This window comes from Protopterus annectens, chromosome 5.part0 (assembly GCF_019279795.1).
Source record: "Protopterus annectens isolate FY-2018-M chromosome 5.part0, PAN1.0, whole genome shotgun sequence".
Lineage (NCBI taxonomy): Eukaryota > Metazoa > Chordata > Ceratodontiformes > Protopteridae > Protopterus > Protopterus annectens.
In genome coordinates, this window is record NC_056735.1 from 957,290,233 (window position 1) to 957,316,889 (window position 26,657).

General features: G+C 42.9%; 1 protein-coding gene across 1 annotated transcript in view; it reads left to right on the top strand.

Moving 5' to 3' along the window:
• The window catches only part of LOC122802295, a 1,020,490-nt gene that overhangs the window by 867,917 nt on the left and 125,916 nt on the right, over positions 1-26,657 (top strand). Inside the window, exon 12 of the mRNA XM_044071943.1 lies at positions 1,097-1,193. Coding sequence (XP_043927878.1) covers positions 1,097-1,193 — 97 coding nt within the window. The remainder of the gene's footprint in view (positions 1-1,096; positions 1,194-26,657) is intronic.

A 26,657-nucleotide genomic window follows, 5' to 3' on the forward strand; every position in this document is an offset into this window, starting at 1 on the left:
TTAGCCTTCTAAGCACTGAACAGCCCAGCACTCTTTGAACTCCTTCACTTAAATAGAACCATGGGTAAGGCAAGCCCCTGGTTTAGAGAACTTAGGTTATACAGCCACATTGAGACAATCAGAGTGCAGGAAGGTATCTTACCCAACGTACCTCTGTTTCTGGAACAGGCTGTTCAATAAGGTGTGTGGCTTAGTGGTCACACATTTGACTGCAGATGAAGAGGTCTTTGATTCCATTCCAGGTTCCTCCTGGCAGGGTGGCTTTTACAACTCATAAGTTACTATTTTGTCTAGCATCACAGAGGTTGAATGCTATGAGCTGATAATAAGCTGCTTCCAGTGGTTCAAGGTTTGAGTCACTCATTCATTTGCTACTGTGTGACTTTAAGCAAAGTTGTTTAACCAGGCAGTACTTTGGGCCAGTTGGGAAATTAGTCTAGGCTCCTCAGTGGTCTCCTGAACGACAGACCTAGTAACTATCTTGAACCTGTGAACCTACATGTTAAGCAGTAGTACTTCCCTGGCAGCCTTTAAAACCATCTGAATGAATGGATTGGTGATACCAAATTTTCACAAGGGATATGTTGGGGAAAATCTCTTTAATGGGGACACTGTTAGTCTCCCACCAGTACTGGATGATGTGGCTGAACTTAATAGTCTTTTTGGCTGCAAGCTTAATAAGAAGCTGTGATCAAATGTACTTTGTCCATCCTCTGTGAATGTTTATAAAAATGGCAGATTTCTGCCTTTGATACCATCATGTTTAACATTTATTAACACATTTGAGCAATATTTTGATGTGCAAAGACTCCACCATGGCACATCAGTGACGTTCTGCATCCCAGAGCATTCTTAATAATTGCTATTACATGCCATTTTTTTCCTATAGAAGAACATGGATTGCAGTGTTTATTTTTTTATCTAAAATAAGCTATTATTGAATAACCTAATAGTTCAAAACTCTTATTTTTTATTTTCTTACATTCTTTTACAGATGTTGTTTGAGGAATGAAGATGTAATAGAATAAGTAGTTTTAATTATTTTATAACTAAATGTATGTTGTAAACGTATTTTCATTCACTTTTACTTTTCTAGAGTGGAGAAATAGAACCTCTTGATCTTGGCATTCCCATCTCAAACCTAGATGGACTTCGAATTGTCCTAGATATGAAAGACTGCCCTAAAGGAAAAGGTAACATGTTTATATTGTACTCTTTTTTTACAGAGCTAAAGAATAGATTTATGCTATACAGAGGCATTTATCCGTGTACTTTCATACTCTGCAGATAGATGAGTTGTCTTGCTTCTTGTCTGCATTATTACAGATTACAGTCCCCAGGTTATGTATGTATATATATTTGATTACTGGCTGAGTCAGCTAGTCCAAACATCCTTTTTAGCCACAACCTGGACCAGAGGCATGGACGGACACATTTATGCAGTGTTTGTACAGTTGGTGTACAGTACTATACAAATGAGATACAGTAGCTCTACATACATAGCATGACCATAATCCGTAGTTCAGTGTGGTACAGGCCATTACACATTGCAACAGATAATTTTGTTACATAGCTTTGAATTTAGTAAAGAATTCATTACTGTATAGCTATGACTTTAGAAGCCTTTTGCATTAAATATATTGTGAAAGTTCTGATATCCCCAGCTCCGCACATTCCAGAATGTTCTCTTGTGTCTGCACTCTCATGCATGTGTATGTTCTTTTGGTGTATACCATGGTTACATATGTTAGAACAGGTGAACACACTATCCTCTCTGTCACTCGGCTCTTTTCTGTTTTTTTTTTTTGCACAGCTCAGATCTCAGTCCTTATATTCCTCATAGAAAAGTTCTTAGTTTCACTGCCAAAATACTCAGACCTTCACAGTTTTCCTGCCATGACTACACTTCAAGCCCAGTCCCACTTTGGTACTGTTTGTGTTGCTTGGTAGAGACTGACAATGTGAAACATGAAACATTGGCATGTGTTGGTACTAAAGCCTAACTATCTGAAAAAAAAAGTTAAGTTTGTGGCCACCACAACTGTCTTATGATGGTAGTCCTAAATCATCTGGCATTTAACACAGATGATTAAGGCGATGGGCTCAATTAATTGGAGCTGCTGTACATTTGGACTCTTTTGCCAGAGGTCCAGAGTGATTCTGCTTTAATCCAAGGCATCGAAGACAAAAATCAAGAAAATAAGTGTACCTTATGTTTCTTGTGTTTTATAAACTGCATTGCGTCTGATTACTGCATTATTTCTGCTTTTTTACTGCTGTGACTGCATTATTTTCTGCACTTGTTTTTCAAATGTACTTTAGTTTAGATAGCATAGTCTAGATTCAGATCTGCTGAATCTAGTCTGTTTTTGTTACACTTGAGTGCTAAACCAGCCATCTTACATTAAGAGGTAGATCCAGCCTTGTCTGAGCTGGGGATTGCCAAATGAAGGTTCATTCCATGCTTTCCTATTGGTAGATTAGCTTAAACGTGTTTAATTTTACCCGTATTTAAGCCTCACTTTTGCGGAAGTTTACTCTCAATTAACCAGAGCTACTATCCTTTTGGTGTTTTTTTTTTTTGCAGAGGTCCAGTGTGATTCTGCTTTAATCCAAGGCATCCATGGCAAAATTCAAGAAAATAAGTATGCCTTGTGTTTGTATTGCACTTTATAAACTGCATTGTGTTTGATTACTGTATTATTTCTGTTTTTTACTGTTGTGACTGGATTATTTTCTGCACTTGTTTTTCAACTGTACTATAGTCTACATAGCATAGTCTAGATTCAGATCTGCTGAATCTAGCCTGTTTTTGTTACACTTGAGTACCAAACCAGCCATCTTACATTAAGAGGGACTCCTGTCCACCCTTGTGGCAGAAGAGTGTGGATACAGCCTTATCTGAGCTAGGGATTGCTGGAGGAAGGTTCATTGTGTGCTTTTCTATTGGTAGATTAGCTTAAACATGTTTAATTTTGCCTGTATTTAAGCCTTGCATTTGCAGATAGTGGCGCAAACACTCTGAAGCACAATTTTTCCCTAGACATCTGTCAGTGGTTCCCTCCCAAGCTTCTCTACTGCACTGCGGGTAACTCAGCTGTGCAATGAGCATCATTGCCACAGTTTTTTCATCCCTAACCTTCAATAGAATAAGCCTATTTTTTAATCTTGGAGCAAAAACTGGTCTAACTAGACCACTTCCTAATAGTAATTATTGTATAAACCTGCTATAATGGACAGTCCATTTCCCACCATTTCTCCAGCCAGCCTGATTGACATGGGCATCTATGGCAATGTAGTAATTGCCTCATGTATTCTGACAACCACTTACTCCTAAAACAAGCAAGTACTGTATGTGAGAGATGTAATTACACTATGAAATTGGAATCATTCCTCTCACATAACAACAAACCGCACATCAAACAGGTTTTCAGCACGCACACTTCACCTCCCACACAAGATAAGGTCATAACACATGAACCCACATACTAAGCCTGCCAAAAGATCAGAGACCTCTCAAGCGCAAACCACTTGCACACACTTCAAAGTGAATAGAAACCACTACGCATAATAATACACATACCATTGTCTCAGCAAATAAGCCCCTAAGGCAAAACACCTCAGAACCTAATGCCCTGATCCTAGACGACTCCATAGTGAGACACACAGATGTCCCACTCACTAGGCAGGATAAGGTCATGGTCAGCTGCCTGTCAAGTGCCAGGATCCATCAAATCATACATGCACTCAAGTCACTGAACAGCAACTACTACCGGTATGAGTCTGTCATATCCCATGTTGGGGTGAATGACTTGAGCCATACATGTCTGGACTATATGAAGAGAGACATGACTGAACTCTCAGATTGTGTGTCTCAGGCAGGTATGGCCTAGCCATAAGCAGCATTCTACCTTCACTCAGGATGATGTCACAGTATAGACAAAAAATGATGATGTCAGTCCAAGGGCATCCAGTATCTTTCAGCCTGGGAGGACATGGCCGACAGAGTACACTGCTTTGCCAGAGGTGGTCTGCACCTGTCTCCTCTAGACTTTTGGATATTGCCAAAGGCTCTTGCCTCTCCCCATAGTGCCTATTTTAGACTATGTCAAAATAACAAAATTTCCAACATAACAAAATCCACTCGAGACAAACTCAAAGTTATGCTGCTTAATGCTAGGAGCCTAAACAGGAAACTGCATTCCCTGGAAGCACTCCTCACCTTGGAAGATGCTGCAGTTTGTGCAGTCACTGAGACATGGTTCAGAGCTGCAGAAAGCACCACGGCCGTGCAAGGCTGCAATGCCTTTCACACATTCAGACCTCAAAATGAGTGTGAAAGAGCTAGAGCTGGAGGTGTATCCATCTTCATTAAAGCTAAGTACACCCCCCAGACCTGTTAAAGAATATGACTGTATTGAGATATTCCAGGTCCAACTAACTATAGGCAAAATACCCTACTACATCATTATTAGATATAGGTCCCCCACCATGGACCAAGAGAGGCACACTGCCAATCTGGACTTACTGGAATCACTCACCATACAGCCAAACACCTTGGTCTTCGGTGATTTCAATTATCATTCCATTGACTGGGCAACATATACAAGCACAAACATGATCACTTTGGCAGTACAAATGCCCTGGAACAGGTCTGCACCCTTTTGGTTATCCACTGCTCCATGTCTGTTCACAAAGTGTGTAGCTGCTGTTATAACCCAATATAGGCTGCAGGATATCTATATTTTTTCCATATTTAGAAAACTTGCTTATCATCATAGTGTTTTTCTAAGTATCAGGAAGCTCTCACCTTAGTAAGAGATCTTGTGCATAGGCTCACTCTGCAAGAGAGCATTCATATTTTTTTAACTGTCACGCAGGATTGTGTTCTGATGTGCCTGCTAGACACCTATGTACAAAGAACTTTTCTTCTTCTACAGGAAAAAAGAAATGATCTATATTTAGATCTGTTTCAGGAGTTTGGTCTTGTGGCTTCTGTGATTCTTATGATACCTCTTGCAAGACTCCACATAAGAAACATACACTGGTATCTGAAATCTCTTTAGTTCCAGCATCAACCCAGTTGTCTTTTCAAATCCCAGTTCTGGGAATTGTGAAAAGGGAAATCACTTGATAGATATATCAAATCTCTAAGAATCCTTATTTCCCATTCTCCCATCCTGCTCCAAAGCAATCAGTCATTACAAATGCCTCAGACTTTGTTTATGGAGAAATGCCAATGGGTATAGGCTAGTAGGGTCTTTGGGACAAGAAAGACAGACCAAAATACATAAACATAGAACAGATGCTAGCTCTTAGAAAGGCTGTCAACTCTGTGAATCACCTCACCTGTGGTGTCAGGACCTCTTCAAGTAGTTATAGACAGTAACCACAGTGATGTGGTACAAACAAGCAAGGGAGATCCAGTTCTTACCCAATATACAGGCCAATATATTTACAACACAGACTCTCTCTACAAACTTTTTACAGTCCATTAGCGCAAAATTATGTTGCAGGTAAGCTGAGTAGGACCAAGGCAGACCCTCACGAATGGAAACTGAATCATGGGGGGGTGGCTTTCAGTATTAGATCTACCTGTGGGGAATTCCTCAGATAGACCTTTTTGCCTCCTTTCTAAATGAACTGACAAAATTCCATTCCAGGACTCCATGTAAGAAGGTCTGGAAGACACATGCCTTTTACTTTCCTTAGGCAGGAATGTTCCTGTCTGCTTTTTCACTCTTTCCACTGATATCAATGGTATTTCTGAAGATTCAGAAGGTCTCCCCAAAGATCATTGAGGTGACTGCCTTCTGGCCAGGCACCAGTAGTTCTTCCTTCTTTTGGAATTGGCTAGGGGCAATTATCACTAGCTTCCTCACAGACTGCATTTACTCACACAAGATCAGGGATATTTTATACATTCTGACCCCAGATAACTAGAATTGACTGCCTGTATGATAGGGTCTTAATATCTTTCAGGCACCTATTTTCTGGGGACATGCAGAATATACTAATGGAGGCAAAAAAGCCTGCAATTAGAAAATCATATATAAACAGATGGAAAAAAAGGTATCCAGTTTGTGCCAATAAAACACCATCACCCATTCAGGCTAGTGTTTCTCTGATTTTACACTGTTTGTGTGAGTTATTACCATATGACATCTTATTCCTCTATTAAGGTTCAGTTGCCTGCTGTTCCAACATGTCTGCCTCTAGATCCTCCTCTTTCAATGCAGTCTCATGCAGAAGTGCTCTTAAAAAGTTGCTCCACTGAGTGACGACAAAACAAGTCATGGGCATTCAGAATCGCCAATTAGCTGAAACATCTGATGTTCACAAGGGTCATTTGCATATATCCCATGTGCCTCTGATACAAGAGGTTTGTGATGTCACTCAGTGGAGGTTCTAGCTTTGCTGGAGTTTTCACTTTGTTTTTACTGATTGGTTTTTCAGTGACCTTCTCACTTATTGTTCTAGTTTGCTGTTTGCAGTGGCCCTAATGATAATGGACATCAGCTGGGTATAACAGCCCTGTGTTTCTTATGCTTAGTGAAACACTCTGCTTGTGCTGTGCTGATGAGGTCATAACAAGGCCAAAATATGCATATTCACAGCTAGTGGGGTTTGGCTTTATTGTCCTGAAATTGTCCATTAAAGCGACAAAACAAGTCATGGGCATTCAGAATTGCCAATTAGCTGAAACACCTGATGTTTAGAAGGGTCATTTGCATATATCCCATGTGTCTCTAATATAAGAGGTTTGGGAGTTCACTCAGTGAAGGTTCTAGCTTTGCTGGAATTTTCATTTTGTTTTTACTGATTGAATTTTCTAAACACAAATTCCCTGGACCAGATAGTCAGTACACCAACTAGGGGTGCAACCATACTGAATCTGGTCCTTACTAATATAGGAGAGTGCTGCACACCCCCTACTGTAATGCCTTCCCTGGTAAGGTCAGCCCATGGAATGGTCTCCTTTAAAGTAAAAATAAAACCTGGACCCCCAGCTCAACCGGGAATATTCAAGATCTATTCCAAGGCTAGTCTCCTGCTATTAAGTGAGAACCTGGCAAAATTTCAAGCTCCTATAAACCCTGAAAACACTTCTGTCTATGCAGAACTGTTCACAGAAACCATGTACAAGCGTGTTAATAGCTGTATAGAGGCAGCTGTGCCCACCAGGAAGAAGTACAGAACGAACTAAAAAAACAAGCCACCCTGGTGGAATCATAAAATCAGTTGGCTGTATAACAGGAGGAAGAAAACCATGGCAAAAATTAGGAGGTGCAGCAACCAGAAGGATAACAGCCCTTTCAAACTAAACAAACAACTCAGAGGACAAATAAAGTCTACCAAAGCCAAATTTTAGGTATGTTTGGCCTCCCAGGCCAAGGACAACCACAAAGCATTCTTTAGCTATGCCACAACCCCAAAGGCAATACACAGCTGTGTGCAGAACTCATTCTAAATGGAGCCACCTATACTGAGCAAGAAGATTTAGCAAACCTCCTGACAGCTACAACTTTACTCCTCTCTCCCCTTCAATCTTCCCTCAGAAAATGTCATCAAATATAACTCCCCCTACAATCACTAGAGAACAGGTCCTTAATGCTCTCTGTAAGGCCAAGAATACTGCATCAATGGGCCCAGACAGTATCCCAGGATGCCTTCTAAATATCATGAAACATGACATGTCAGGGCCTCTGGAATTACTATTTAACTGTAGCCTACAAACAAGCTTCATGCCTCATGAATGGAGGAAGGTCACAGTCATCCCTCTGCACAAAGGTGGGCCATCTACAGACCTTGGAGACTACAGACCCATAAGTCTCACTAGTCTTGTATGTAAAGCCATAGAAAGAATTATGGAGATGATCAATAGAGATACAGTAAGCCTCCAGACACTGGACCCAACCCAGTTTGGCTTCGTCAAGGTCAGATCATGCCTACTCAGTCTGGTGGACTTCTTTGAGAAGGTCACCAAAGCAATGGATGAGGGCAAAATCGTTCATACTGCCTACCTTGACCTGGCCAAGGCATTTGACACAATGCCCCATGTGGGTATTGTTGACAAATTCAAGAGGTTAGGTACAAACCCGTATGTCACCCAGTGGATAGCCAACTGGCTCACAGACAGGACCCAGGAAGTTAGAGTTGAGGAATCCACCTCTACAAAGAGGCCAGTCACAAGTGGAGTCCCTCAGGAATCAGTTTTTGGACTGTTTCTTTTTGGCATTTACTTCTCAGAAGTCAAGGCCAATGTCAGTGGTCTGTGGTTGACTAAATTTGCAGATGATTGCAAATTAGGAGCTGTCAGTGAATCTCACACTGACACAAATGTTATCCAGGATGGGCTGACACAGGCAAATAGCTGGTGTTTGAGCCACAAACTAAAACTAAATGCCAAGAAATGCATAGTAATATCCTTTGGGAAATCATTTATCCCTGGTAACGATCATATTGACAACACACAGGACACAGATAGATAGTAATCTAGCCTTTGATCATCACATGTCTACAGTGGTGAGGAAATCATTCTGTGCTGCGCAACTTATAAACAAAGGTATGGCATCCAAGTGCAAGGAAGTCACTGTTCCACTGTATTCGGCGTTCATCAGATCTATCATGGAGTACAGTGCACCCTTTAGTATGTACTTAACCAGGCATATCCAACAACTGGAATGTCCATAGCGGTTCCTCACTAAACGAATACAGGGCATAAGTAATGTTTCGTATGCAGACCGCCTCAAGGCCCTATCCCTGTATTCTGTCTCCTACAGGCTTTTGAGGGAAGATCTATGCCTGGCATACAGGGTATTGTCAGACCCCACTCTGATGGCCCTCCTGCATATCCACAAAACAAACGGTACCAGAATTACCTGTTCTAAAGACTTAAACCTTGCCTGTGATATAAATAGGACCTGCTAGAGAGAAGGTATGTATCCCAGAGACTACCCCATCATTGGAACAGGCTTCCCATCCATGTGAAGCAGAGTTCCTCCCTAACTCATTTCAAGTGCAACTTGGACAATTGGATGGGACACTGGGAATTCATCCCTGGTTTGGCACCTATGTCTCTAATGCAAACAGGTAACCTGTAAATGGTTCATCTCCCAGGCTCATGCTTACACTTATCAAGGGTATCACAACTTGCCATAGATTTGGGATGCATGGCTAGGCTTAAAAAAGCTCTTGTGGTCGTTAGGCTAGTAAACACCTATGAACCTTTTCAGATGTTTAACTATGGTGTTTATTGGAACGGGTTGGAAAGAGAAGTTGTTGGGATCAAGTATGGCTACTGTGTGAGTTTGGGTAGGGGAAGAGCAATTATTGTTTGTGAGGGATAGTATGGATTCAGTGAAGTATTTCTTAAATTGTGAGGCTATGCTGTCTTTAGTATTGGTAAGTGTTGGGGAGGGAGTACTAGTTTGTCATGGCTGTAGGATTTCTTGATGGCAGCCCAAAATAATTGTGCCTTTCTTTGATTGATAGGATATTGCTACAGTAATTTATTTTGCCCTGTCTAATATGTTTCTTAGATTTATTTTGTAGTTCTAGATATGTTTGTTAGTTTTAGTTTGGTCATTGACCCATTTCTCTCAGGCCTTATCACTAGTTTTTAACAGAGATCTTGTCTGTTTGGCTAGCCAGGGGCATAATTGGATTTTATCCTTATTGTTCTGGGGGGGGGGCAAGATGTTTAGGATATTGAGGAAGGCTGAGTTAAAGTATTCAACTGCAGTATCTAAAGGGGGATTTTTGAGTGGTGCCTACTTGTATTTTTTTAAACTAGTTATGAAGTTTTGAGGAATAATTTTTTTGTTGTCTCAGATTTGGTAGTAGGTGGTATGTTTTTGTAGATTTATTCGGTGTCGGAGAATATAAGTTGGAATATGTTCACTGAAGTCTTGGAGACAGCCAGAGTGTAGGGGTAAATTTGGTCTGTTTGTAAGAATCCAGTCCAGGACTGAATGTTTGTTTAATGTTTTGTCTACTCTAGTACAAGTTTGGATTGTTTGTGAGAAAATGTGTAGGTTAATATGGTCAGTGGGATTTTGAAAGCTACAGGAGAGCCAGTCCACATTAAAGACACCCATTATAATTATTTCCTAAGGGAGGGATGTTGCTGTCCAGTTCAGGATGTGTTCTAGAGTAGTCAGATTGTTCCCAGGTGGGATGCAGGCTTCTACTATGTTCATATGCTTCTTTGGATTAATTGCTAGTTTAGTAAACAGTATTTTGGTGCTGTTAAAGTTTGGGATGGTTTGGTCTAAAGTTTCTAAATTGAGATTGTTTTTTTTTACTAGAAAAGTGATGCCACCACCTCTTTTCTGTTGTCTACCTAGCCTGTGTATATTGTATCCCGAGGTGGAAGTATTTCATTGTTAGAGATGCGTAGTTTAAGCCAGGTTTCTGTTATAAGGGCTATATCTGGAGTATCTAGAGCAAGGGTGGCATGCAAATCTTGAATTTGTTCATGACACTTCTGAAATTTATATTAAGTAGTAGTAAGTCCGTACCTTTTCTGTTGAGAGTTAATAGTTGTTGGGGCTGGATTGGGGTGTGAAGATCTAGATGGGTTGGATTGGTTTGGGCGCCAGGGTTGGGGTGAATATTCCCACTAAGTATGAGCTGTGATGCAATGTGAAATATAAATTTTAAGTATTTTTGATATAAACTTATCATATTTCTGTGTAACATTAGTATAAGATTGTTTTGTGAGTAAAGTAAATGGTACGTGGTTTATGTTTGTGGGATTATAGATAGTTGCTGCTATAATTAAATTTGTATGCATCTGATGTTGTCCATTTCATTATGTATCACCACTGGGTCCACGGATCCGGCCTCGGATCCGACTCAACCATTTCTTCCAGCCTTATGATCCGAGCCTCAAACTCCTCCCTCTCCCATAATGCCCCACTTTTTTTCTAACCCCTCAGATCTCATTTGCCATCTTCCAGCACAGATGCCATTCCGCAGCCTCTGACTCAGATAAGTGTTTTGTCTTTTTCTTCCTAGCCTGTAGGGAATTCTGTCTTAGTCTCTCTAGTTATATCTTGTCACATTTAGTTCCTTATACCTCTCCTGCCTTCTTAGCTAATTTCTTTCAAGTTTATCACTGATGTTAGGGTAGTTTCCCACCCTCCACTTCTCTCTCCAACAATTCTCCCCTTTATCCTTTTCTTTCTTTCTTAAAAAAACTGCTTTCCCAGTATTTTTCCTTTTGAGTGTAAGTTAGTGTTAGTGTGTGTGCGTGCTTGTGTATGTGAGTCCTCTAACTTTCAGTATATCGGACAAACTAGTGGGTTCAGACAAAACCCACCGGTTTCAAAAGGAACGCTTCTTGTGGGCATAAAATTCCCCATTTGGATGCCCACAAGAAGTGCATGTATTGTCTTGGGCTAGGACACTTGGAGGTCCAGTGCGACATCTACATAGCCTTTAATCCCTGAGCCCTTGCTGTTTGGCATAACAAGTTAATTTTAAGAGGCCTTTTACTGATCTCTGGAGCTCAAACATCCATTTCAAAGAAGAGTCCCTCCACAACTTCATTGCCAGAGAAGTGCCAAAAATTGTCGGATCCTTCTACATCGGATCCAACCTGTTCTCACATCTCTTTAGTTCTGAGAAGCTCTTCGGATCCGGTAGAGCCTGCGCCAGACAATCCTTCCTTGCTGTTGGATCGTCAGCCTTCAGGTCGGAGTAGCCTTTCAGATCCCATGGAAGTGGTCAGATCCAAAGCTCCTTGTCTCTAGATCAAGCTTCCTTGGGTCAGAAACACTCAGGTCTGAGATCCCGGAGTCATACTCCACATCAGAGTAAATCTCCCTCCCCTGCCCCATCTGGACTAGTCTGTCTTCATTCAGGTCCACACACTTTTCTTCCTCCTCGAGATCCTCTTGGCTGTCCCACTCAGACATGAACAGGATGTAGCAGAATTTCCTCACAGCCCAGATTGAGCTGGGGATCTTGCCTTCTTCGACCCATGCACAATCTATGAGAACTCCAATCCCAATACCTCAACCTCCTCCTGTGATCCAACCATTGGCTTTGGAGTTTCAGGATTTTGTTTTCCCAAGTGGGACATCGTGAGAACAAGGAATCTGCCTTTCTTTGACTCTGTCAGTGTCCCAGACTAGCTCAGCTCCAATAACCCCAGAGCACAGCATGTCCTGGACCCAAGATGTCAGTGCCGACTCCTCTGGGTTGGTGTCAGCTCCAGCCTTTTCAGAGCTGTCTCTCCCCCTGGGGGTCTCAGCCCTTGACAACTTGGGCCCAGTGTCTTCTGGAAGCATCCGATCCAGGGTGGCTTCATCCTTCTCTACCTTAGTAGCTCTGGCTCCTAGTGTGGGGGCCAAGCCTCTCCAGCTTTGTCTGCCTTCCAGGTGGCAGAGAGGGCTTTCTCCAAGCCATGGGATGCAGCCCCTCTTTTCCCAGGTCCTACCTAATCCAATCCTGATCAGAGCTTTGCTCCCATCCATCTTGTCGATAGTCAACCCCTTCAGGAGAGCCTCCAGACCTACCCTCAACAAGAAGTTCCCCCTGTCTTCCGATTCCTCTCCCAAGTATCCCTTGAGGGAGGTTCATTAGAAGAGATGGTACAAGTGGAAGCACCTAGACTCCCCTTTGGATTTATTGACACAGGACACTGACTTTGATGAGGGGGAAGTGTCCTCCCGATCTCCACCCAACGATATCTCCTTCAGGGATATCTTGGAAATACTGAAGCAAAAGGGTGGCTGGTTGTCCCAGCCCCCTTCCTACAAGGAGTTAGTGTTCCTGGAGGCCTTCAGGATGCAGCCATCTACATCCTGGGTGACTCCACCAGTAGATGAGCTCATTGATCTTATCGCCCACTGGGCTTGGGAGGAGCCAGACACCATGGAGCCCATATCTAAACGTGCAGATAGCCGCCACCCCCCCCCCCCCAGTGACCATCCGTTCTGGAGTAAAGGTGTCCCAGTTGATGCCAGTGTAGCAGTGTTGGCAGTCACTAAGAATGAACTAGCTAAGCAGAGCTCCTCTGTCCATTCCCTAAATAAAGAGTTTTGGGCTTTGGACAGACATGGGAAATGCGTTAATGCCTCAGCCCCTTTTACGTTGGGAGCATTAAATTACTTGGCACAGTTTACGCACCTCCAGAGAGACTTGATTAAGGAAATCACAAACCCCCTGACGCAGTCTTTGTCGCGGGAGGACCTCAAGAAGGTATCTCCCCAACTGACCACTATGTCTTCCATTGCTAATTCTTCAATGACATAAATTTCCCATGCTGTGGAAGGAAACTATCAGGCACCCGGTTCAGGTATAGCCCTTAGGAGACATGCCTGGATGAGGCTTTGTGGGTCCCTTTAAGGCATCATTCATTAATGTCCCCTTTGACAGTTCTTCCTTCTTTGGACTGTCAGTTAAAAAAAACTCTTAGCCACAGTGAGTAGGAAGGTAAGACGTTATCTGCCATAGGAATCAAGTTTTCTTCCTCCCAATGGACCTTTTCTAGGAACCAATGGAGTGGGAAGAAGAAGTGGTTCCATAAGTCTCAAATGTCTTTCCTGGATTCGCAGGATGAATCCTCTTCTAGAGGCAGAGGGAGAGGATTTAATGGTTGACGCCCTTCCAGAGTTAGAGGGGGTCCACAAAATCAGGGCTTTAGTGAACTGTTCTCTGACAGGCCCTATTAGCACACCTGAGGTGCCGCCTGACTGTCTTACTCTGGAGGCAAACTGTCGTTACACCCAGACACCTAGACATAACAAATGACAACTAGGTGTTAAATATAATTTCCAGAGGTTACTTTATTCCCTTTTCCCTTCCACCTCTCAATTCCAGGAGATATCTCCTTAATGTGCACACAGTCAGAGGGAGAAGGCCTTTCTAGAGGTTCAAAAACATCTAGGAAAAAAAGAGTCACCCAGGAGGTCCCAACTGAACATCAAGGATATGGAACTTTCTCACTGTTCTTTTTGGTGCCAATGAAAACAGGGGACCTTCTACTGATCTTGTACTTGAGCAGTCTAAAGTTGTTTGTAAAGAAGTTGAAGTTTTGCATGGTTATGGTACAGTTCTGTTGCTTGTACGCAAGGACAGTTGGATGTGCTCTGTAGATCTCCAGTACACATACTATCATATCAAAATAGACAGGAGCTCCAGGAGATGTTTGTGCTTCTGGCTGGGAGACACTCATTACCAATTCAGAGCACTGCCCTTTGGTCTTGTCACTGCCCACTGGGTGTTCACCAAATCCATGGCAGTGGCTGCAGCCCACATTAATCTACAGGGATTTCAGGTGTTTCTATACTTAGAAGATTGGCCCTTGACCACACCTACAAGGCATCAACTACTTCGAGCCATTCAGGTTATGCTGCAGCTTTACAATTGCCTGGGAATCACAGTGAACTGGTGAAGTCAAAGATGTTTCCCATACAGGACACAGCGTTTATAGGAATGCAATTGAACACAACTACATAGATAGCTGACATACCTCCACAGAGGATAAGATCTTTGAGACAGCAGGTTCAACTGTTACTAGAGACCCCTACACCACCAACTCAGCTAGCCCTAGGGTCCATGTCAGCTGCCATTCTTCTGGTCCCTTTAGCCAGATTCTTCATGCAAGTTCTCACGCGGACCGTAGTGGCCCAATGGCCTATTCTGTATCATTCCCAGTCAGGCTAACTCTGCTTTGCAGGCGTCCTCTGCAGTGGTGGATGCCTACAGATAACCTCCATCTTGGCAGACCCTTCACCTCTCCTCTGCCTATAACCACAGTGACCAAGGATGCTTCTCTGTTGGGGTGGGGGGAAGACATTTTTAGGGAAGGATGGTCCAAGGCACATGGTCCATGACAGAGACCAAATTACACATAAATGTCATGGAGATGAGGACAGTTCTTCTGATGTTGCAAGCCTTTCAGGACTGCCTTCCTCTGGGAAAAATTGCAATTCTTACAGACAATATGTTGATTGTTTGGTACATCAGCAAGCACGGGGACCCGATCATACCCAATGTGCATGGAGGCCATGAGAGTTTGGGAATGGGCGATCTCTTCAAACCACTTTCTCATTGCAACGCACTTTCTTGGGGAGTCCAACGTTCTGGAGGACAGGCTGAGCAGATCGATCTGAAGTCCACATGAGTGGTCCCTGAATTAATCAGTGGCGAATCAAATATTCAGCCGTTGGGGCCAACCTTGCTGTGACCTCTTTGCCTCTCCCCTGAACAGCAAGTGCAGCAAGTACTTTGCTCTGATCCCGCCCCCTCATGGGAGTCACCCAGGGACACCCTAGTCCACAATTGCCCCCCCCCCCCCGGGTCCACCTGTAGGCTTAGTCTCCGATTCCCAAAGTCTTACAGAAAGCCAGCAGGTTGTACACCAGTCTAATCCTCATTGCCCCCTTTTGGCTTCATCAAGTATGGTTCCCCTTCCTGTGGTCTCAAAGTAAGTATCCCCCATGGATACTGGATCCCAGACAGGATCTGATTTTCCATCCATCGGAATAACATGTTCCCAATCTCCAATCCCTGAGACTAACCGCTTGGTTTCTCCACTTCCACTGATTCTATGAAAGTCCAGACTGGCCTCCCTGGTTCGAGAAATTATACTTGCCTCTCAGACGTCTTCCACCAAGCGAGTATATCATAGTAAATGGAAGAGATTTTCCATTTGGGCATCGGAGTGGAATATTGATCTTTTTTCCATGTCTGTTTCAGATATTCTTGTGTTCCTCAATTCATTTTTTCAGCATGGAGCTAGTTTATTCACTATAAAATTACAACTAGCATTTATTATGAATTTTCATGTAGGGAATGGTAACAATCTTTTGTCTTCCCTCTCCACTTCAAGATTACGCAGTGCCTTCATGAGAAGTCTCTTTCTTCTCAGACCTCTAATAAAAGATTTGTCCTCTCCTTGGTTTTCACTCTTGTACTTCAAGGCTTTACTCAAGAGTCCCGTTGAACCTGCTAGCTTATGTGACTTAAAATTCTTGTCTTGGAAGCCTGCCTTTCTAAGCCTGCCTTTCTAATGGCCATTACTTCAGCAAGGAGAGTGTTGGAATTGCAAGCTCTGTCTTCCCAGCCACCTTACATTACCTTCTTCAAAGATAGAGTCTCCCTCAGAACAAATCCTTCCTTCATACCGAAGTTCACCACAGAGACAAATATTAACCAGACCATTCACTTGCCTGTATTCTTCCCTAATTATTCCAATATGGGTGAATATATGCTGCACTCATTGGATGTGCATAGACAATTGAGCTTCTGTGCACAGAAATAATCCACACAGGAAATCTGAACAATTGTTCATCTCCTTTTCTCTAATTAGATTAGGCCAGGCCATATCCAAGATTACTTTAACCAAGTGGTTTACTGATTGTATTTCTACAATTTAGTCCCAGGATGGCATGCAACCTCCCTGTCCTGTTAAGAGCTCATTCTACCAGATCCATATCTGCCTCATCTGCTTTATCTGTAATAACTCCTATTGACAAAAATTTGTGCAGCAGCAACCTGGTCCAAATCTCATACTTGTGTCTCACTATAAGTTGGACATTATTTCTAGAAACAGAGCATCCTTTGCTCCACAGTGCTCAGGCATATCCTTCCTTGAGGGACACCCAGGGTTTACTTAGCTGGGAACTGACCCAGTGGTGATGCATAATGAAATGGACAACATCAGATTAGAAGTTATGTACTTAACATAACTTGGCATCTATGTTATCCAGTTTCATTATGCATCACATCCCCCCTGCTTCCCCCATCTTAAATAAGCTGCGAGTCATAGAGAATATATGGGAACTCATAAGTTCCTAGTTTGACCTTCAGTGTGGTCGCTTTCATTTCACTTTTCCAGTAATATAAATCTAAATCACTTTTCAGAGGGCAGCAAAGTCGATCTGAGGGGTTAGAGAAGAAGTGGGGCATTAAGAGGAAGGGAGAGGGAGGAGTTTGAGCCTCAGATTGAAAGGCTGGAAGAAATGTCTGAGATTGATCTGAGGTCAGATCTGTGGACTCAGTGGTGATGCATAATGAAACTGGACAACACAGATGCCAAGTTATGATCAGTACATAACTTCTATTTAATTGTAGTGGGTCTGGGAAGGGGTAGTGTACGTAGATTGTGTTAACTCATTAACTCTGACTACTGAGTCGTGGCACCTCTGTGGTTACATCCGAGCACACTGTAGGACGCTAGTAACTGCATGTTGTTACACCCGAGTGCCTTCTCCCAGCGCAAATAACTTTGCAGTCAGACTGTAACTCCACTGTTGAAAATTAAGTTAAAAAAGTAACTGAACATTGTTAGTTACCTTGTCAGCTTAATTTTCAGCATGAAGTTATGTGGTAGTCATATTTGAGTTTTCTGATAAAATCGGCTTGCAGTTCCTCTGTACTTTCCTCTCCATAGCAAGCCGAATTTCTATGCCTTTAATCAAGCAAGCGGTGACATCCAATTGCAGTCTTGCAATCAAAGCCACCGCTTGCTTAACACCTCCATCCCCTGACCAAAAATCTTTTGTTCTGTGCAAGTAAATAGGGGGACCAACAGTAAAAATTCCTTTCTTTTTCTGGCGTTTGTGGAATTTACTGCTGGATCCCTCTGTTTATCCTGCTGTTAACTTCATGACTGGAGATCTGTCTGCAAGTCTTTTGCTATGGGCTGTTTCATCTCCGATCCAGATTAAGGTAAGATGGTGCCTTGTTACACTCAGTTACTCACATGTAATGTCGCCATGGGAAAAGCTCTTACAATACTGTTGTTGTTTATTGCAGTTATTTTTTTTTTTCAACAGTACATGCCATTCCACATATTAATCTGCTGTTGGCTGATGTCCCTGAGAAGTACTGGCCCACTCCAGCAATCAACGTAATTTCCGATTGCTGTGTCAGTTCGAAAGCAAAGCTGTTACTTTACTTTTATTTGTGTTGGATGAGTAGTGCCACTAATTTGAAAGAAACTCAACCAGAGACTATGGCCAGGTATATTTTTGCTAGAATCAGCATTGGGAAGTTTTTTCATAGGAGACTGTCTTCAATGTATTGGTTTCCAAAACACTGTTCTTCCTGAAACTACTCATCCAAGATGAATGCCAGTGTCGGGGCTTCAGCTCGGTATAAGCTACTTTCAATCTAGAAAACATCTGCAAAATCTTGGAACAAATCAGCCCACACAATTAGTGCAAACATCCTTGTAAAGTAACAGCTCTGCTCCCGAACTGACACAGCAATCGAAATTATGGTGATTGTTGGGGTGGGTCAGTACTTCTCAGGGAAATCAGCCAACAGCAGAATAGCTTCAAGCTGAGTTATGTTGTGGGCACTAGCTTCCTCTGCTTCTTGGTTATTCCTCATATCTGTTCATGAGGGTTTTCGCTTATCTTTGGACTTTTTCAGAAAAAAAGTGTGTGAGTGTGTTTGTGTGTATGCGTGAATGCGTGCATGAAAGCAGATTGTATGTATCTGTGAATGCAGAATAGATTTGCATGTGTGTATGAGGAAGAGTGAACGGTGCATGAGAGATAAGGTTGCCACCCGTCTCGTTGTCAGCGGGACACTCACAGGTTAAGCCACCTTATCCCATTGCCCGCTGTATCAAGTAGTGGGACCTGAAAAGTCCCGCTTTTGCAGTTGCACTGAATTGCTGTGGAAAAGTCGCAATTACTTTCGGCTTTTTCACGGCAATTCAGTTACATCACCAACCCGGACCTGCAGGCAAAGCTGTTTCCTGTTAGGTCCGGGTGCTTTAATTCATGCAGCAGTTGGTTGCAATTCACGAAAGGGGTGGGGATTGGGGCAGGAAGAGCCCTGCAAAGATCGCGGCTGTAGGAGCACTTTGTTTTAAGTGCTTCTACAGACACTAAAAAAAGACCGAGATTTTTTTTTTTTTTTTAATAACAAGCGATCCAGCCAGCCAGCCATCCTCCTCCTGCCAGCCAGCCAGCCATCCTTCTCCTCCATCCAGCCAGCCAGCCATCCTTCTCCTCCATCGAGCCAGCCATCCTCCTCCATCCAGCCAGCCAGCCATCCTCCTCTTCCATCCAGCCAGCCAACCAACCATCCTCCTCCTCCATCCATACAGCCAGCCTCCATCCAGCCAGCCATCCTCCTCCTCCATCCAGCCAGCCAGTCGTCCTCCTCCTCCAGCCAGCCAGCTATCCTCCTCTAGCCAGCCAGCCATCCTCCTCTAGCCAGCCAGCCATCCTCCTCCAGCCAGCCAGCCTCCTCCTCCTCCATCCATCTAGCCAGCCAACCATCCATGCAGCCAGCCATCCAGCCAGGCATCCATCCATCAAGCCATCCATCCAGCAGCTACTCCCACCAACCAGCTAGCCACTCCAGCCAGCCATCCATCCAGCCCCCAGCCATTCATGCAGCCAGCCATCAATCCATTCATGCAGCCAGCCATCCATCCATGCAGCCAGTCATCCATCCAGCCATGCATCCATTTATTCAGTCATTCATCCACCCATCCAGCTGCTACTCCCACCAACCAGCTAGCCACTTGAGCAGCCATCCGTCGTACCCATAACAGCATCTCCTTCACCACTCTGGTGGTGATGTCATGGTAGAGGGTGTGACCAGTATCATATTGGCCACACCCCCATGTCCCACTTAAAAGGTGGCAACCCTAATGAGAGAATGAACGGTGCATGAGAGAATGAACGGTGCGTGCATGAAAGCAGTTTGTATGTGTGTGTGAATGCAGCAGAGACTGTGTATGGGTGTATGAGACAGAGTGAGTGTATGCCATTGAAGGAGGTTAAAAAACGTTTTCTTTCTACTTGTCTTACCACGGCCTTTTTCTGTCCGGTAACACAACTGTCTTAAAGGTATGTTTAGCTTTTAAAAGACATTACACAGTGAATCAGGTAGTCAGTATTTAAGCTGGACAGCTTTCTGTATGTTTGTTCCTCCCATATGCTATAAAAACTGAACTGTGCTCCACATTGTGCTGCTTCAGTTTCACTGGCAATATGTACATTTTATACTGAATGAGTTACCAAGTAAAACTGTGCTTACAGTTTGCTTTCCATCTGAAGAAGCATCTTCTGTTTATATACTAAAATGAAAGACAGTAATCAGTTAGATGGCGGTAAAATTCATATACTGAAGTGTGTATATAGAAATCTAAGCCATGTGTTTTAGTTTACTATGAAGAAATAACTGTACCCAAAGAACACAACAACAGACATGGATTACCTCTCAACTGTCCCGATTTTTGCCCTGTTCCTCATATGTGTGTGTGTTTTTTTTTTTTTTGGCAAAGCACTGAAGATTGAAGCCACTAAATAATGACATATATTTAAATTTCAGATTTCATATTCTTCAGAAAAATGCATGCTGCCACAAATCTGGTTATTATAACAACTTAAGTTTATAAGAGCAATATTTAAAATTTGCCCCTATTTTGGGACTTTGTACCCCCATTTTTTAGCTTTGTCCAGATTTCTTTTACTTGAGAGGTAAGCACATTTCGTTCAGAAGTCACCCTTAAGTTAGGATTAGCTGACACACCTTGAAGACCAAAGCGGTGACCACTGTGTCCTCCAGAATGTATAGTACTGTTGTGTTAAGTGACAGTTTTCTCATGCAGCGACAAGCCCTTCTACAACACATATATGCCAGTCTTCCCAGACAGACATGGCAGAGCAGATGGCTTATGTGAGGTTTGCATATTTCCCACTGGCTACCACTACAGGAGGTTTAAGATATTATACAGTGGCTGCATTTTTCAAGTAGTTTTTCTAAATGGTTTCCCTGTGTGACCTATTTACCGTTTTGTTTGGATTTCATGCTAGAAACCATCACCTTTATAGACGCAACCAAGTGAGTAACTGTCCAGAATTTTGTTTCATATTTTTGGTGTGCCCTTGTAAAATGTGTTTTTCTGGCAAATCAGTGAGGATTGACATCACTAAATAATGATGTACTTTTGGGTTTCAGAGTTCCTCTTTTTCTGTAAATGTATGTTAATACAAAATATGTGATAATAGCATTTTTCTATGTTTATTAGAGCAATATTTATACTTATTATTGATTTTGGGCCTTTTTTCTGCTATCCTCCCCATGGTTGGGTGGCGTTTGAAAGACATGCGTAAGGGCATGCCTTCATTGAAGGTTGGACATGGAGCTGGCACCTCGGCGTTCGTGAAAATCTACTGCCAATCATTAGCGGACCGGAGTTCCGCTGTGGCGACTCCTAACCGGGAAAAGCCAATGGACAAACAACAACTTTTATCTTTGTCCAGAATTCTTCCACTATGAAGTTGAGAGGTATGCACCACATAAGCATTTATAGATAAAAACTAGCAAATTAACAAACAGTAGCTGCCACCCCATAGTAAGAATATAATATTTCCAGTAACACCAAATGTGATTCTGTGCGCCCTGAACAGAGATTAAAGAATCTGTTATGAGCATTACAATGTGACTTTTGGCAACAGCTTATATGGTCTGTCCATTCATACTCATTGGTTTCTACTTAAAAGACAGATGAGACCTGTGCAGTAATGGATTCAGTTTATATTTATATTCAGCATAACCACCTTGACTGCAGTCATTCTCTTCCATTCCCACATTGCAGTATCTCTCCTTATTGCCTTTTGTTCAGTCCATGTCTGTTTAATTGACATGCAAAATGAAAAGGCTAAAAATTACCATGGGAGTGTGAGGCTAGAGTCATTAGATCTTCATGGATCAACAGCTTAGTAATTACTTACTACCCCGTGAACCTATTCACAAGGCGTTCATCTCTCTTTCTAAATGCGCAGCAGTGGAGCAATGCTTCTGTTTATCCAGTTGTATCACATATGCACTAATTATGCATAGAACTTCACCACAGTTGTTATCCATTGGCTAGCATGCACCATTTTGTCAGCTGAGAAAAGCAAACCCTGCAATTTCAGTTATTGGGTACTCTTAGTGGGTATCTAAAAATGAAATTGTTTGGGGTAAAGTATATTGCAAGGACCTGGTAAGGTGCGGTAGAGGGTGAGCTTTGTGATAAAAGGGATTGGAACATATCTCAGCTGAATGTTCATAGGTTGGTACTAGGCTATCGGCCCTAGGGCCTGTACAAGCCTAGCCATAACAATTCCCTGGCTATTTCTTCCCACACTATTTCCATCCCTGGACCCCTGACTAGCAGGGTGACTGACGTGATCCCCGGGGTGAATTTCCTTTCTCCCATCCAATCGTCAAGGTTCCTTTTGAAGAGGGCCAAAGAGACGCTCTGCTTGACATTTTTGGGCAGTCTATTCCAGAGTCTGAGGAGTCTCTGGGTCAGGAACCTATCCCTTCAGCATGTTTTGTTTATTGTGATGACAAGGTTTAGATCCCTGGATCGTGTGGCTCTGAGGGATTGGGATTTCTTTAAGTGGAACATGTCTAACAGCTCTGGGTTTGTCATGGCCTTGTATGTTAAGCAGAGATCGCCTCTGAGTAGACGATATGTGACTAGTATAGCTGGAGTTTTTTAAGGCAGTCAGCATAAGGCATCTGCTTTAGGCCTGTGATTCTTTTAGTGAGATATTTCTGCGGCCTTTCCAATTGTTGCAGATGTCTTGAGAGGTACATACCAAACGGAGCATTGTATTCTGTAATGGGTCTAATGAGGGATGAGTACAGTGGGACAATTACCTCCTTTTTTCTGGATGAAAAGCCCTTAGTGATGAGGTGTGCCACATAGAAGGATTTCCTGACTGCTGTGGCGATGTGGTTATCGAAGGTAAGACTACTGTCCACCTGTGTCCCTTAGTCTCTCATCACACTTTCAGTGTTTAGTGTACTGCCACCTATGTGGTAATTCACGGGTACATGTTTTTTCCCAAAGGGGATAACTATACATTTCTTGGCATTGAGCTTGAGCCCATGGCTCTGGCACCAAGCATATGTTTTTGTAAGGCCCTTTTGTAGAGTATCCACATCATTTGGGGATTCAGTAGTGGCTCCCAGTTTGCTCTGCGAACTTTGTTAGCCAGAGTCCCTTAGTGTTGGCCTGTACTTCAGAGAAGTAGATACCAAATAAGAGCTGTCCCAGGACTGAACCCTGAGGTACTCCACTTGTCACTTGTCTGGAGCTGGATTTGGAGTTGGCTACTTTTACAGTGTGGGTTCTGTCAGTAAGCCAGTTGGCAACCCATCGAGTGATGTAGGGATTAATGCCCAGCTTAGTAAGTCTATCTGTGATTCCAGAGTGGGGGATGGTGTCAAAGGCCTTGGCGAGGTCCAGATAGGCTATGTGGACCGCCTTACCCTTGTCCACAGCTCTGGAGACTGATTTGAAGAAGTCATTTGGGTTCAGGAGACAAGATCGGCCCTTCACGAACCCAAACTGAGTGGGGTCCAGTGTTTGAAGGTTGCCAATGTCTTTGTTTATACGTTCCATGATAATACATTCCATGGCCTTGCAGATCAGGCTTGCTAGACTGATGGAGCGGTAGTTCCCGGGATCCAAGGTGGATCCCCCTTATGGAGTGGGATAACTGTAGCTGTGCGCCACTCAGTGGGCACAAAGCCTGAGGTGAGGCTATGATTAAACATGACACTTGGATGAGGTGCCAGTTCATTTTGTAGTTCAGGTAGTACACAGCCCGGGATATCATCTGGTCCCATGGATGCTGTATTCTTAGCTTTGGAGAGTGAGTTTTTTACCTGTGTGGCCATTATTACCAGAATTTGGCAGTCTTCCGGTATTGAGATGGGCCATTTAGGGGGTGAGAGGGGGATGAAGTTGGCACTGAATTGATCTGCCAGGATATTGGCAATATCCTTGGGATCAGCATGTTTAATGCCATTCTGTTGTAGGTCAGAGCAGATCTGAGCATTGCCATTTAGATTCTTGACATAGTTATACAATGTCTTGTGGTTGTCTTTGGAATCTTTGGAAATTTTATTTTTATAACTAGCTTTGGAGGATTTTATGAGGAATCTCAGCTTCTTACTGAGGCTGGTAAGGGAGTTTTTTGCATCCTGGGATTTTCCTCTTTTCTGCAACAATTTCTTCCTTTTATTGTAAATTTTGTTTATGGCAGGGGACCACCAGATTGGCTTCCTTTTTTTGGAGGAGAGCATCTTGGTTCTATTTGGGATGGCACGATTCATGCATGAGTGGATGTGCTTGTACAGTGCCTTAGTGTAGGATTCAGCAGTCGAACTTTCAGTTTCTGTCTGTATGGGTGTCATGAAGTTTGTCACTTCTGACTTGAGTAGCATGAAGTTGGCTTTGGAGAAGTTTTTTATGGAGGTTTCATTACTGGGGGGTGGGGGTGGGATGTGGATGTTAAGGGTGATTAGCTTATGGTCAGACCTGACCAACGAGGGGGTAACCATAGGTGTGGAGCATCAATTTCCCATGTTGGTAATGACTAGGTCTAGGATATTGGAGCCCCTGGTGGGACTATGGATTAGTTGATTCAGGGCATTGGAATTTATGAATTCTAAGAACCGTTGGGCAAAGGTGTTGGTACACGAGCAGTTTTCCCAGTTAATGGCTGGGTAGTTGAAATCACCCAGTATTAGGGTGTTTGGTTGTATCTTAATATTTTCCAGTATGTTTAGAAAGGTGTAGTGAGAATGTTGGGGCATGGTGGGGGATCTGTAGCAAGCTACAGTTTGGATTGCAGTCTTACCTAGTGTTAGTTGCACCTGGAGAATTTCAGATGCATTGTGTTGGGCAACTAGCCTGGTGGTGTGAATATCCTTGGTGAATATGGACACTCCTCCACCTTTAGTGTTTCGGTCCTGGTTTGGAGACCAAAAAGTGTGTTAAGAGTTGTAGCCTAGTATTGCAGGGGTGCTCTCTGGAGCCTTGAACCAAGTCTCAGTTACTGCACAGATATCGATGTTCTCCATTTTTAGGAGTGCCTCGAGAGAGTGCATTTTGAGGTTTAGACTTCTAGCATTGAGTAGCATTACCTTCAGAATTTGCATGCTTGTACCTGTTACGGTGGTGGTTTTGTCCTTTGAACTTTGCCTAAAAAAAGGCACTATAGGGGTGGCAAGAGCCTTAGCCAGTAACCTGAATCCCAGGAGCAACAGATGAAGACCATCTCTGGCAAAGCATCGTGGTCTGTCTATCATGTTGTACCAGCAGACAGATACTGGATCCCCTTTGAATGACACCAGAAGCTTAGCCTATTGTTGAAGTCAATTATTTTGTCCTTATATTGTGGTATCATTCTGGGCAAAGGCAGGATGCTGCTCAGGGCTAGGGTCATACCTGCCTGGGCCACATGATCTGAGAGCTGTTCCATGTCTCTTTTCATGTAGTCCAGGGAGGTACGTCTCAAGTCATTCAATCCAACATGGACAATGACAGAGTCATATTTGTACTTGTTGTGGAGTGACTTGAGTGCATGCGTTATGTGGCGGACCCTGGCACCTGACAGGCAGCTGACTGTAATTTTCTCCTTGTTCAGCCTGGTGAGTGGGACATCAGTGTGCCTGACTGTAGTCACCTATGACTAAAGTGTTAGGTACATTGTCTTGCCTTAGGGGCTGTTGCTGGATGGCACGCTGGTGTTGTGAGCTATGCGACACTTTGGTTGTGATTGGTGTTTGTTTGTATTTCAGCTTCGGAGGTCCTTGTTGCTTGGGCAGGTTACAGTTAAGGGCCTCCGCATATGTGGATTTAATGTTGCTATGTGTGGGTATTGGTGGTGTAAGTTTAGAAGGGCTATGTGTTTTATTTGAGGTGTACTGCGGGTGTTATCCTTCTCCTCTTGACTGTCTAGCACAATCTTGGGTGGAGAGAACTTTGCTTCCAGTTTGGCTATGTAAGTGGATCTCTCACAGATTCTAGTGTTGGGTGGTAGGAGGAGAGGGTTGTCTGTGTACATGAGGCAATTGCTGCATTGCTCCAGTATGCCCAGATTCACCAGGTGGACAGGAGAAAGGAGAATGTATTTTTTTATTAGCTTTCAGGGATTGTGCTTTATTTTAGAAACGTACATCACAGGATATGCAGCAGAAATTTGTCTTGTGCAATTGAATGTGTCAATAACCATCCTGCAATACTTTTTTTCTTCTGCTTTTAACAGTTGTGTAGAATGTGATGACAGGAAGGGCTTAGTAATACAGAATTGTTATAAAAGTTTTACAGCACTACTCCTGGATTTTCCTGAAAGATGGTAATGACTCAGTCTTGCTGAATACTTGCACCATGAATGTAATGAATGTTTGCTCAACAGGTTATGTGGAGCAATTATCATATTGTAAGAACATGCAGGCATGCAGGTGATTATCACATTATTTTTGCAGTTACAGTATAACATTGAGTCGTTAGCACTTGTCAGGTAAAATCATTGGCAGCTGTCACTGTTATTCACATTACTAAAAGTCATTATCACATTGGAAGCACAGGTGTGGGACACTCCATATGTTTATGAATGCTACAGATATTTTTCATATTTAGTTGTAAAAGTCTGGAACTTGTAATCTTGAAGACAGTTTTAGTACTTACAAGATGGAAAAAGAACTTTGTATGGTGTAGACATCATAGTTTGGTTATAATTATGGTTATGACAGTTATGATTTCTTTTCCTATTTCTTTAAATAACTTTGTTAGGGAACATGTCAGCATGCTAAGTAGTAGCTCATTTTGAAGATAGTACTTGCAAGGTATAAAAAGAACTGTAAACAGTCATAAAAGTGTG